The following is a 13,039-nucleotide window of genomic DNA, read 5'->3' as shown; positions in this document are numbered from 1 at the left end:
TAAGTGTAGTAAAGGATTTATTTTTAAATTATATGTTTTATAGAATAGTTTAATTTATTGTTTTTTTAATGGTCAAAACATCAGTTGTTTTTAATTCTTTTTTTAATACTATAATATAAAAATGATATAAACATGGCTTTTATTGTGACAGTTAGGTTTGCAGTCCTCAAACCTATTCTCCATGGAGCAGGAAAGTATTTTCTTTATCCAACTAGCCGTTTCTCAAAAATTAAGAGAGACTAAGATGTCTTTATGTAGTTGGTAGCACTTAAAAAATGTGTTTCGTAAAAAAATTAATTTGACATTGAATGCCAATTAAATGCATTGGAAAAAGATTTTTAGGGCATTACAGTGATAAACTATTGAATGAGTTATGACTTATATTCAACATGTTGAAAATACTTTAACATGTTGAAAATACTTATATAAATAAATAAAACAAAAACACCTCCACAACAACAAACTCAAACTAAAGAATAAATAAAAAAGTAATGTTCGAAATGGAGTATTGAAACTCTGATTTTATTTTGAAAATAAACAGGATGTCGTTTTTTGTGTAAGGGACTTCTTCCGGAAATAAGTGGATTTCGCATAACGATAAATAATTCATCTTCCCGGTCAAGATTCTTTCTTACCAGGTAACTTCTACATTCAATATTAATTCACAAAGGTTTGTTTTGATGTTTTTTTGGCTTATTTTTTGTATTAATGTCGTAACTATGTGGTTCATGTTGACAGTGAGTTCATTTAAGAAAAAATAAAACTCCTGCTTGGGTATTGAGCGACAGTTTAGCGTCGTTAGCTAACAGGTAATGCTAGCAATCTGAAATCGGACACTAACCGATTTATTGTTTTTCCTATCACACCTCGTTGTATCTGACCCAACATATTTTAATTAAAAACAAATGACCACACCGAATTCGTTGATGGGGAAAATCTGTTGTCCTCTGCACTTGTTTACATTTTGTACTGCGTGTTCCGCCTGAAGCTTTGCTAGCGTTGTTCATCCAAAACCTTATAGGCACTAACTTTGTCAAACGTTCAATCAGGATCCTTATTTTTTGACATTTGTATTCAGTCGGGATTCCAAAAATGTCGTAAGATTATTTTGTCGAGTGAAAGGACGAAAGTATTTAGTCCTGTTTGATATTTTTGCTGGTGTTTACGACAACATTTTGTAAATACTATCAATATTTCTAATAGAAACTCCGCTAGTATGACGTGTGACTTCACTTCTCCTAGCTCTGAGCTATTATATATAGGTCACATAGAGTTACATATGTGCTGTAAATACTGGTCTGTCTTCCTTTTTGGGTTGGCTAATAACTGCGAGGCGGCTTTTTAGATGATTGGACGGATCTCCTGGCTAGTTATTCTTAAAATTATGGAGGTTAAGCTAGTTAGCATAAATATATATATAGCCTCGCCCACGAGTGGCCGGGATACCTCCGGCAGTCCCGTGACCCCGAATGGGACAAAACGGGTTTAGAAGATGAATTTATAAATACTTATCCCATAATTAAATGCATAAAGACATAATATGCTTACACATATGAGAGCATACCTTGCACATGCTCAGTATTTTAATGAGTATTTTGATACCTATAGATGTATATCTGTAGTTTTAGTACACTTTATCTAAGTACCGTAAGCACATTTTACTTGGAACACTGATAATATCATGAAAGTTGATTGTCACTCTGGTTTCTCAGGGAGAGACTCCTTTGCCCATCTGAAGCAGACTAGCGAGACTCTACGTGCTTTTTCAGCCAGTCTTCCTATGTCAGTCCGAAACGGGTCTGCTGGTGATGCAGACTGCCAGATCTCTGAGGACGGTCACGTCCCAGATGTTGAGCTGATGGAGCTTGGGCCCCTGCTGGAGGAAGGAGGTGGGCAGCAGGTGGCATCGGACGGCATTCATTCAGAGGTAGGACTCTTTCGCAAAGCTCTTCATAACCTTGTTGTGTTTTACTTAAACATTGCATCTTCTATTCATATCTCTTTGAAGGGGGCTGCAATGCTAACAGATGAGGATGAGGAAGAGGTTCTCACCTTGCCTCTTCAGGCTCACCATGCCATGGAGAAGATGGAGGAATTTGTACATAAGGTAATAACCAAAAGTAGGGCGTGTAGTTTAGAAGTTAATGTTATCAAGACACAAATGTTGTCAAGATGTCTTTATCTTTTGTCCATGTGGTGTAAATATATTTCCTTTTAAAATGACAACCAATATTTTTGTTATGTATTAAAGAAAAACCAGGCTACAACAGTAAAGGCACCCAGTTTGTCTGGAGCTGAAATCCTAGTTGTTCTGCCCTCAGAGTTTCAAAAATGACCCCCTTCAGCATCCAGAAATAGCCTGTGCCCCTCCCCCCCTCACCACAGAGAATGCACAAAAACTTTTTTTCTAACAGTGGGAAGCAACGGGAAGTAGCTTGTAAAAACATTAGTTTAGTTTCAAACAAAGAGTCAGCATCCTATGACTGAGTTTGACCCAACATAAATTATCCTCGTCTCATGTTTTTTAATCCTCTTCATCACCTGCCCGTCTAGCTTTACTTGCTCTGCAGGCCTTCAGAATGGCCTCTCCTTTTTTTAAGAACCAGCTGATGATTTTTTTTATGTCAAAACATGAGTAGAGCCGACCGGCTGCACACTCCTGTTTCTCAAGTCTAATAATTTAATGATAATAATCCACTTTTAATTGCTATCAACATTGATTGGTCTCTCTAAAGTTTGCATCTAATATTATTAGAAGCTAAAATACTTATCATAGGGATTATTACAGGAATTAACACTTGTAGATCCCAAAACAGACCTCCATCTCTTGCAGTAACAGATTTGTAAGACTATAAATATTATCTAAAGTTGTGCAATTGTTGGTATGTTTTTTAGGCCAATGTCTTTCAGCTGTTTATTTTTATTGTTATTTTTGTGTGAATGACAATGTTGTGTATGTTTGATGTGCATCTCAATACATGGTCCACAAATCAATACATAAAAAATGTAACTACATTTGTACCCAATTATTATCTTTTCATTGAAACTCTTTTTTTGTTTTTTTGTTTTCTTGCTTACTCACACTTTTCACTATCCTTCCAACTTCCAAACCCCTATTATCCCTTTCGGGGTCACGGGGCTGCTGGAGCCTATCCTGGCCACTTACGGGCGATCATATGATTGTGCACACATCCCTCCTTCACCCAATTGTTATTGACCCGACATGGTAAATGGTAAATGGCGTATACTTGTAGCGCTTTTCTACCTTCTTCAAGGCCCAAAGCGCTTTACAGTCACAGACCCATTCACACACACATTCACACACTGATGGTGGCTCTGCTGCCAAACACTGGCGCCCGCCTACCACCAGAGGCAAGGTGGGGTTCAGTGTCTTGCCCAAGGACACTTCGACCCATAGGCGTGCAAGGCAGGTAGGCATGGTAAAAGCAAGCCTATGATTGGACGTCTTTTTGTTTGGATCACATGTACATAAAAATGCAGATGGTAGAGAGAAATTGGCGGTTTGCCAGAAATGGATTATTTACTTGCCGATCAATTTATCCCTTTGTGCCTCTATAACCTTGCATGAAGTTTTCAACCAATGCTGCTTTTAGTTCCAGTGCTCAGCTGATTTGATAAGCCTCTGTATCTTTCACATCCCCAGTTAATGCTGTTGTTACGTTCCAGGTGTGGGAGGGGCGATGGAGGGTAATTCCTTTCCATGTCCTGCCTGAGTGGCTGAAGGACAATGATTACCTCTTGCACGGACATCGGCCTCCCATGCCCTCCTTTAGGGCCTGTTTCGGAAGCATCTTCAGAATTCACACCGAAACGGGAAACATCTGGACTCATCTTTTAGGTGACTTTTCTTTATCATTTTCCTGTTGTTGCTGTTTGCTCAGCGAGGACTGGACAGAAGGCAAATACAGTAATTCTGTTTTGTCTCTCCAGGGTTGATCTTATTTGTTTGTCTGGGCACCTTAACCATGCTGCGTCCCAACATTTACTTCATGGCACCATTGCAAGAGAAAGTTGTTTTTGGGATGTTCTTCCTGGGAGCTGTGCTCTGCCTCAGCTTTTCCTGGCTTTTCCACACAGTCTACTGTCACTCAGAAAAAGTGTCTCGCACATTCTCCAAGTAAGTGTCATTTTTGTCAGAACTGTTCGTCACGTACGTCTTCTCCATGTCGTAAAGAGTCAAAAGGGTCACATTTTCATGTTGGATTTGCTACTCAGTTTTAAATGTACTTTGGTGCTTCCTGTTATTTTTATGCTTTATTGTAGAATTCAGTAACTCCTCACCTTTCGCAGTTTTGTATTCTTTTCAGTGCAATTTTGCTAATTTATTCATTTATTTATTTAACAGCGCGTTGAGATTTTCTGTAGACTGTTGCCAATGTCCTCCATGCTGTGTCTCTTGTACCCATTGCCGTCAGTTGGCAGAATTTACACAAATCTTTGATCGCATTAAGAATGTTGGTTTCATTCTATTGTACTGGATGTGTTTTTCTACAAAGGCTTCAACATTGAGAGTTTAAAGAAGAGATAATAGTCTGAAAATGTTCACGTCTGTCTAAGAAGGTGTATAAAGTGTTTTGGGAAGGTTTTTCCCAAACACTTCCCAAATCCTGCCTTGTGGATTTTACCTATCACTGTTTTTTTCTTTCTTCATTTAGAACCTTACTCCTGTGATAAACGGGGGACCATTGTATGTCGTTAAAAATTGATGTTGGAAACGGTTCTGAGTGTGTCTCTGCATCCTCTTGTCTCCTCAGGTTAGACTACTCGGGCATTGCCCTTTTAATCATGGGTTCCTTTGTGCCCTGGCTGTACTACTCCTTTTACTGTTCCCCCCAGCCTCGCCTTATCTACCTCACCATTGTTTGTGTCCTGGGGATTGCTGCCATCATAGTTGCTCAGTGGGACCGCTTTTCCACACCCCGTCACAGACCAACAAGAGCAGGTCAGGACAAATGTTTGCTTTTTGGGGAATGTAACCTGGTAAATATATAAAGTATGAGTAACCCCTAAAAACTCTCCATCAGGTGTTTTCATGGGTCTTGGACTGAGTGGCATTGTCCCCACCATGCACTTCACCATTGAGGAGGGCTTTGTGAAGGCTACCACAGTGGGACAAATGGGTTGGTTTTATTTAATGGGTGCCATGTACATCACGGGTGCGGGTCTTTATGCTGCCAGGATCCCGGAACGCTTTTTCCCTGGGAAGTGCGACATCTGGGTAAGAAGTCCAGGTATTTTACCTGGACTGAAATGATTATACTTTGTTAAATATTTTTTGAAATGCTACATTTAGCTGCACTCACAGATTTTAACTCAAATGATACTGTTGGCTTTTTTTGAAGTTTCGATTTCAGTCTTAAACTTACAACTACATGGATGCTGATGCAGTTTTTAAAAAGATCCCCAAACTCTACTCTTTTTTTTTTTCTGCTCAAAAATTAGTGGTCAGTTTCATGGATTTCTGTGTTTTTGTATCATACAGTGTTCCTTTGCAGATTCTTTTCAGCGCAACATTTCATGGTTTTTTATTTTATTTTACCAGCGCATTGTGTTTTGTATAGCGCACTAAAACATCTGTAATCCTACTTTGTGGATTTCACCTATCATAGCTTATTTATTGCAGTAAACGAGGGAAAACTGTACTGTGTATGGTTATTAAATACAGGCATCTAAGCTGAATATTCCTGACCGACCTTTCCTTTCTTTTCCTTCCGTAGTTCCATTCTCATCAGATTTTCCATGTCCTGGTCGTGGCAGCTGCGTTTGTCCACTTTTACGGAGTTTCCAATTTGCAGGAGTTTCGCTACGGCCTCGAAGGCGGATGCACAGATGACACGCTACTTTAAAAGGCTCGACTGTGACTTATTTCTTTGTGCAGTTCCACAAACGCACACGCATTCACACAATGCTGCTGGAATTCAATATAGTCCCTTTCTGCTTCTTCTGTAATTCGGATTTGCTTCCATTTTGTTTGGGTTTTTGTGGTTTCCTTTTTGCCTTTGGCTCTTTTTTTGCTCCAGTACTGTAGCATAAACTAGCCAATGTACTGTAGATGGAACGGCCCCTACTTATTTCTCTTACTGTCCATCTTGGGAAGGGTGTTTTTAAATAAGGTAGAAGTATTCATTTGTACCGACGTGTTCCATGTGTTCCTGCCATTCTTAGAAACTCGCTACTATCCCAACCTCTTCAAATTTGTCTGTTCAAATTTACAAAGGATTTTTTTTGTGCTGTAGCAGAAGTCACTGACGGTGACCTCACATGTTCAGATTAGAGAATACTCGTTTCTCCATAACTCCAGAGAAGTGGGTGATCTTAAAGTTTTAAGCAAATTTCTAAAAGAAAAAGTTAATTCACACAAAAGTCACCAGCTGCAGTTTTTTTTGTTATTTATACTGAGGTTATTTGTTTATCTGTTCTTTCAAACATGGAGGACTGCCACAAACCTGCATTTTACCATTCAGCAATAAATCCTAAGTACTTCAACAATCCCATTGAAAAAAAATAAAATAAAAAAAAATCGTATACTCCGTTACCGTTTATGACTGATCGTAAGATGACACAGAAGGCTAAATGCAGCATATGATCAAACCTGTAAATCTTTTATTCGGAAAGGGATCCAAACTAATCAGGATTTAATTGACATTTCTGGGAAATGAAATGTATATAAATGTATCAGTGGCATTCCATTGTAATGACATAAGTCCCATAAAAAGCGCCATATGTCTAATTGAGTTTTTGCTGACTCGTGGCTCATGTCATGGGTCGGATGGTTAAAACTTCTCTAATAAATTTCCAGAGCAGCAGTTCACCAGGTTTGCACAATGTACAGAATAGGATTGGTTTGGATTCATTTTTGTCTGCTTGACATTTTTCTTTTGTGGCTTTATTCCAGATGCAATGTGAGGTGTAAATATGGAATGCACCTTAGTGTTTATGAATTTACTGAAAACTTTAAATCACCAAATGAGGTTTAAAAAGTATTCTGTGCGATTGATATAAACTGTTAGTATTCCTGTGCCTTAGGCCAATGGAAATGTTTTTAAATCAAATGGCCTATCTTAAGAGACAAAAGAGTATCTCTTCCTATTGGCGTTTCTTATTTTCCTTGCCATATATATGGTATGTATACAATCAGATCATAACTAAAGATACAATTCCATTGATAGGTTGTATGAACTGCTGTTTAAGTCTCCTTTTTTTAGATGAACATATTCGAGCTTTATCACAAATTTAAATGATGCGTATTCTTGACTTTGTGTAATGTCTTGTGTAGAAAGTGATGAAACCCCCATTTCACTGAAATGTAAACCTGAATATTTATTAATGGCAATCTTAAAAGATATTCTAATAAATTTTTTTTCTCTTATTGTTTTCTTTCATAGAATTTCCTTTTAATAAAACTGGGAAGAAAAAAGAACAGCTTTTGGTCCTCATATCACGACACCATGTTACTCTGAAGTCTGTCGCCTGTCTGCCTGCCAATCCGATGTAACAATATTAACAATGAGGACCACCACCATCAAATTTGACTATTCACCAATAATTTACCAAGTACTTCAACAATGTCATTCAATTCAGTTTTATTTACATGGGCTAATACTACAGCACAGTTGTCTCAACAGACTTCGCTACTTGTACAAAACATAAAATCTGATAGATAATACTATAGCTGATTACTAAACTAACCAGACTAGGTTAAACTGGGCATCCCTGCCTTTAGACCTTCCTGTAAGGAAAATCTCAAAAAAAAAAAAAAAAAAGATTCCAGGATAAAAAAGAAGAAACCTCGGGAATGTCCACATGAAGGAGGGATGTTTCCCAGGACAAACAGACGATGTTCCAGGACTGTAAAAGAAAAATTAGCTTATCTAACTCTACAACTACATGTTTGAATAGTGCAGCAGAGGAACAACACATGAATCGCACTGCACCAAACAGAGGCATGGAGAGCTAAATGATAAATAAAAGATCCAAAATAGAGGAGGAGAAGCAAATGAGAATAGAGGACAGACCCCCAAGTGAACCATACATTCCCCAGCTTCTAACTTCTACAATAGTAATAACGGTGGCGCAGTGGTTAGCACTCTTGCCTCACAGCAAGAAGGCCCCTGGCTCAAGTCCCGGCTGAGGGACCTGAAACAGAACATCAATGGGGGACCTTTCTGTGTGGAGTTTGCATGTTCTCCCCGTGCATGCGTGGGTTCTCTCTTGGGTCTCTGGCTTCCTCACACCGTCCAAAAACATGCTTCATAAGTCAAATATTGTCTAAATTTTCAATAGGTGTGTGATTGTGCGACTGACCGGCAAACTGTCCAGTATGTCCCCTGCCTTCACCTGCAGGTGGCCGGGATAGGCTCCAGCAGCCCTGTGACCCCGAGAGGGACAAACAAAATTTGAAAAACCAAGAATACTTTCAGATCTATTTACTCCATGAGCAAAGTGTTGTGTATCAATAATGAAAAAACAAACCTGATAGTAAATATTTCAAGTAAAATGTATTAAAGTTACATAGAGGTTTATATATTGTCAAAATCGTTGTATTCCCCCCCAAGTCCATATCTTTTTTTCAGGGATGGAATACTCTGACCCGGAACTTTTTTTCTCTTTAGGTGTTTCAACTCGAGAGTAATTCATGATCGGAACACTGTAGACAAGAACACATAGCTATTTGGCTAACTTGGCTTTACGCTGGTTTTTCGATTTGAGATTGTCTTTATATTAGTTTTCAGGTATGGTTTTTATGGCTTTGATTTACACCTTTTAAGAAATATCCACCAAGAAGTGTAATATTTTGTAATTTTTGGTTGATTTTGTTCGTGAGGTTTTAGCATCAAAATACATAAAGAAGTGACACCTCAGGTGTCACTTGGTTTGATTCGGTTTTATCTACACGATTCGGTTTTGTTTTTTAGATGCCTATTTATTCATTTTTAGCTATCATGAGTCAAGAGTGTTTTTTAATTGCAAACGCTGTATGTGTTTTGGTGTTAAAATTATATTAGACATGTTTACTTCCGCACTACAAATTCCCAAATACTTCTAGTTCCGGTCCAGTTTCAACCTTTGTTTTTGCCAAGAATTCCCTTCATTTTCTAGATAGCAAGGTTATCTCGATCACAATGTCTTTGAATTGTTTTATTATTATTATTTAATCTTAGATTGAGTATCTTATACGTGCGCAACTGTTTACAAACCTGATTATTAGGTTTGAAGATGGACAGCAATCAAGAGTCCAAAGATGGCTCAGACCGTTCAGAACTGGTGTCTGAAGACGGCAAGAATACAAAGTCCGTGTTGTGCCAACGCTGCGGATGCAAAGTGCTGTGCCCAGGCATGGCCGTTTTTGCAGAAAAGGAGGTACTTTTCTTTAAGTCTACCTGTTTGTTTTTTTAATTTATTTAAACATTAATTACAGGTTTGTCATAAAATGAAAAGCAATGTATGTAGCAATCCACAATCATGTGATTTATTGTAATTTATTGAGTCACCAGACAATCCAAATTAGAAAATAGTAGTATGTAAGCTACCCTTTTCAAATTCAAAATAATAAGCGATGATTATGATTTTGTCTTGGCCTGCTGTATTTTAAAAATAATTTTCTAGGATGAAATTCTAGAAAATTCAATACCCTTTAGTTTTTGAAGAACCAAATTTTGAAATGTTTAGAAAAAGGTCATTTCTTGTGACGTTCTTGTTCTGACGTGAGGACAGTTTTTGAAATTCTCGGACTCTGATCTTTGTTTGACTATTAAGGTCTTGTGTTTGATTCTTTAAGCTTAAATAAAAATATTTTTTGAACTGCATGTTTGTATGTTCTGTTGAATGTTCCGCGTTATTCATTCGTAAAGCCAGTTTGGTGACGTAACCATAGAGCTTTATAATGTAAGCAGATGTTTTTGTCATGACTATGGCTTCTGTTTGTTGGCTGAAAAACAAAACTTCATGTAAACAAAAGCAGGACTCGGAAAAGGTGGTCCTGAAGCGGGACAGTAAAGTAAAAGATAGCTGTGCAGTTCAGTTATTGTTGTTGCATTATCTCACAACCTGTTTGTTAAATCTGTGAACGTTTGTCTAAACGCGTCACTTTAGGCTCACAATAGTTCATTTTTTTATGTCTTTGAATCATTTTAAATTGTGCATTGGCAGTTTTGTCTTTAGGGGCTAACTAATTTATAAAGTCTCTCAGGTCATATTATTAATTGATTTGTTTGTTTATTGTTTTTCCAGCTGAAGTAAACATTACACCACTACCTGTTGTTCATTATTGATTTCTGGGTGCACATGTGGTTGGAGTTTCCAGCTTGGCTTTTACACAGGTCACATTCTGACTGTAAATGTAAATGAGGACTAAAATATCATTTATTTACAAGAAAAGAGGGAACAAATTTAATAAAGTCTTTTACAGATTGTCCAGAATAGTTGCAGACATAGAATAGTTATCATTTTCAGACTTACAAATGTTCATGCATTGTTACAAAGTCCATAATTGTCATCACAAACAGTTTGTGTTCTTTCCCTAAATCTCTCTCTAGCTCTTTCTACCAGCCATGCAAAAAAAGCGCAGCCTCAACTCCACAGGAGACTCGGTTGATGGCGACACTCTGACTTCTCACTGGTTGGTGGACGACATGTACACTTTTGAGAACGTGGGCTTCACAAAAGACGTAGGAAGAATCAAATATCTCATCTGTGCTGATTGCGAGATTGGACCAATCGGTTGGCACTGTTTGGATGACAAGAAATGTTTTTATGTGGCTTTGGAAAGAGTGAATCATGCATAATGATGCTGAATATGTGAGCCCTAAAGACTTCAAATAACGTGTTTGCAGACTACGCATTACTTTGTGGATTTAACTTGATTCAATCCTTCAGATATCTGTATGTTTACAGAATTGTGTGTACTTTGTTGTCTCAAAATTGCACCGTGTTTATTCTTATCAATTACACTGACAATATGGAGATCATTCTGATCATTCTGTCTTAATAAAAGTTTCTACAAAGTCATTCCTAATCACTGTTTTTCGCTGGTGAATTTTCTTAGTTTTCCTTAACTTTGTTTTCAAATCTCTGAAAAAATCAGTTCAAGTCGTTTGCCGTTGTAAGACACTCGACAGCTGGGGAGTTTGCGAAACTGCACATTTTGTTATTTCTGTCACTTTTTTTTTGTCTGAGATTTTGAGGAACTTACAAAAATAAACAAGAGAGTTTTTATGTTTTCTAAGTCATAAAATAATATTGTTTGTGTGGACTATTCACAAACGTACAATAAGACTGCAGGTTTCCCTTCAGACCACCTTATAGAATGGATGGTGGGGTTTTCTCTACTTAAGTAGCTCATTTTAAACATTCACTCAATAGGATTAAATTAGTAATGAAATGAAAATGATAAAAAAATAATATAAGATTTCAAACTACTATGCATTAGAGGTGTAACAATTACTTTTAAAAACAATTTGATGTTTGTGGTTGCCGATTTGATTCACTTTCAATTTTGGTTCATTTGGAACGACCTGATTCAATCCAATTCACTGACCTAAGATCGATCCAGGACGTCTTCAGCCAAAAACTCAACCAGTGACCCTCAGAGACAAATCTGTGCTGAACAGTGCGGGAAAAGTTTCCAATATCAATTCGATTATCAAGTCACCTCATTTAAATATTATTTCATAATGGTATAATCGATTCAATTCAGCCTCAGATCAATCTGGTTGGATCATAGGAATAGAAATCGATTAATCGTTACACCCCTACTATCCATGCATAAAGTTCAAATTAGAACTTTTCATACGTACGACAAGTGGTACTTCAAAAAAACTAAAAATGGGAAATAAACTTTTTTTTTTTAACTTGTTCTGTCCAACAGCTGAGCAAACAGATTAGAGCTGAAGGCTTTTTGTGTTGGACAGGTTTTACTATCACAAAAAGAGGTTATATAGCTTCGAGAAACGAAAGTGTAGATTTGTATAAACCCCTTTTTGTCGTATTTTTTTCTTTTATTTATTTGTTACATTTAGTGTGTGTGGGGAGGGAGAGGGGAAGAATGGGAGGGGGGGGGTGGAAGAGAGTAAAAGGAAGAAAGGTGAAAAGGTGGGGGATACAAGCACTGATTTGAATAAGTTATTATTTTAAGCTGTTACAATTATACCAGATCTGCTGGAAAGACGAATGTTACATCAAAGGTGAAAATCTGACACTAAGATGAGCGAAAAATATCTGTCCATCAATACACTGTAGGTAAGGAGGAGGGATGAAGCAGACAGGGAGCAGTGTGGCAGTGTGCACGTGCACGTGGGGGTGGAGATACATGCATGCTGCCGACGTGAACCGTGTGTTCATAAGGGGAACCAGATCCTACCCAGCCTGACCAGCCAGACCAGGAAAGGGGAGGAAAGCCCCCCAGGCCAGGAGCCCCCCCCAGCACCCGGACCCAGGCAGCCCAGGAGGGGAGGAAGAGGGGACCGCCCACCCCACCAGCCAGGCACAGAGAAGGCCCCCCTACAGGGGCCCCCCCCAATGCCCAGAGGCATAAGCGAACCCAGTGTCCGGCCCCCGGGCCACAGGACAGGAGCGCTTAGCCGTACCAGGTGGCAGCCATGGGGGCCACCGGACACCTAGACAAGGGCCAAGGACGAAGCCAGGGCCTCCAGAACCCATGAGCCGCCCACCACCCGACCGGCGCCCCGTCTCCGCAAGCCAGCCCAGGCACGCGACCCGAGCAACCCAGGGGCCACCACGCACACAGCCACCCCCTAAGTTGAGATGCAATAGTGTTTGACAGATTTGAAATGCACTATGTGTTGCACAAAGAATAGCAAAACAGTAACTAAACTGCAGATAGAAGTGGATACATATTTTTTACAAAAACAGTTGAGTTTGTTTTCTTTTATAGAAGAACTTTCTCAATCAATTTAGTTCTGAATTGAGAAAGTTTCTTGCCAAAAATGTTGACTCAGATGACTTTTTCAGAAAAACTATCTGTGATGGAACCATCCTGGATGAAAGTGAGCATTGAAAG

At 38.6% G+C, this 13,039-nt stretch overlaps 2 protein-coding genes across 2 annotated transcripts; both read left to right on the top strand.

Annotated features, from left to right (window-relative positions):
• The first annotated feature begins 530 nt into the window (after positions 1-530).
• adipor1 (adiponectin receptor 1) lies at positions 531-7,396 on the top strand. The gene is made up of 8 exons (XM_004069113.3): positions 531-638; positions 1,713-1,927; positions 2,009-2,107; positions 3,688-3,859; positions 3,952-4,138; positions 4,776-4,963; positions 5,046-5,239; positions 5,739-7,396. The coding sequence occupies exons 2-8, from the start codon at positions 1,781-1,783 to the stop codon at positions 5,865-5,867; spliced, it is 1,116 nt and encodes a 371-aa protein (XP_004069161.1). The 5' UTR covers positions 531-638; positions 1,713-1,780; the 3' UTR covers positions 5,868-7,396.
• A 1,233-nt stretch (positions 7,397-8,629) lies between these two features.
• Positions 8,630-11,035, top strand: rabif (RAB interacting factor). The gene is made up of 3 exons (XM_004069112.4): positions 8,630-8,753; positions 9,230-9,381; positions 10,557-11,035. The coding sequence occupies exons 2-3, from the start codon at positions 9,238-9,240 to the stop codon at positions 10,803-10,805; spliced, it is 393 nt and encodes a 130-aa protein (XP_004069160.1). The 5' UTR covers positions 8,630-8,753; positions 9,230-9,237; the 3' UTR covers positions 10,806-11,035.
• Positions 11,036-13,039: the final 2,004 nt, after the last annotated feature.

Source organism: Oryzias latipes, chromosome 5 (assembly GCF_002234675.1).
Source record: "Oryzias latipes chromosome 5, ASM223467v1".
Lineage (NCBI taxonomy): Eukaryota > Metazoa > Chordata > Actinopteri > Beloniformes > Adrianichthyidae > Oryzias > Oryzias latipes.
This window is presented reverse-complemented; position numbering and strand designations above follow the sequence as displayed.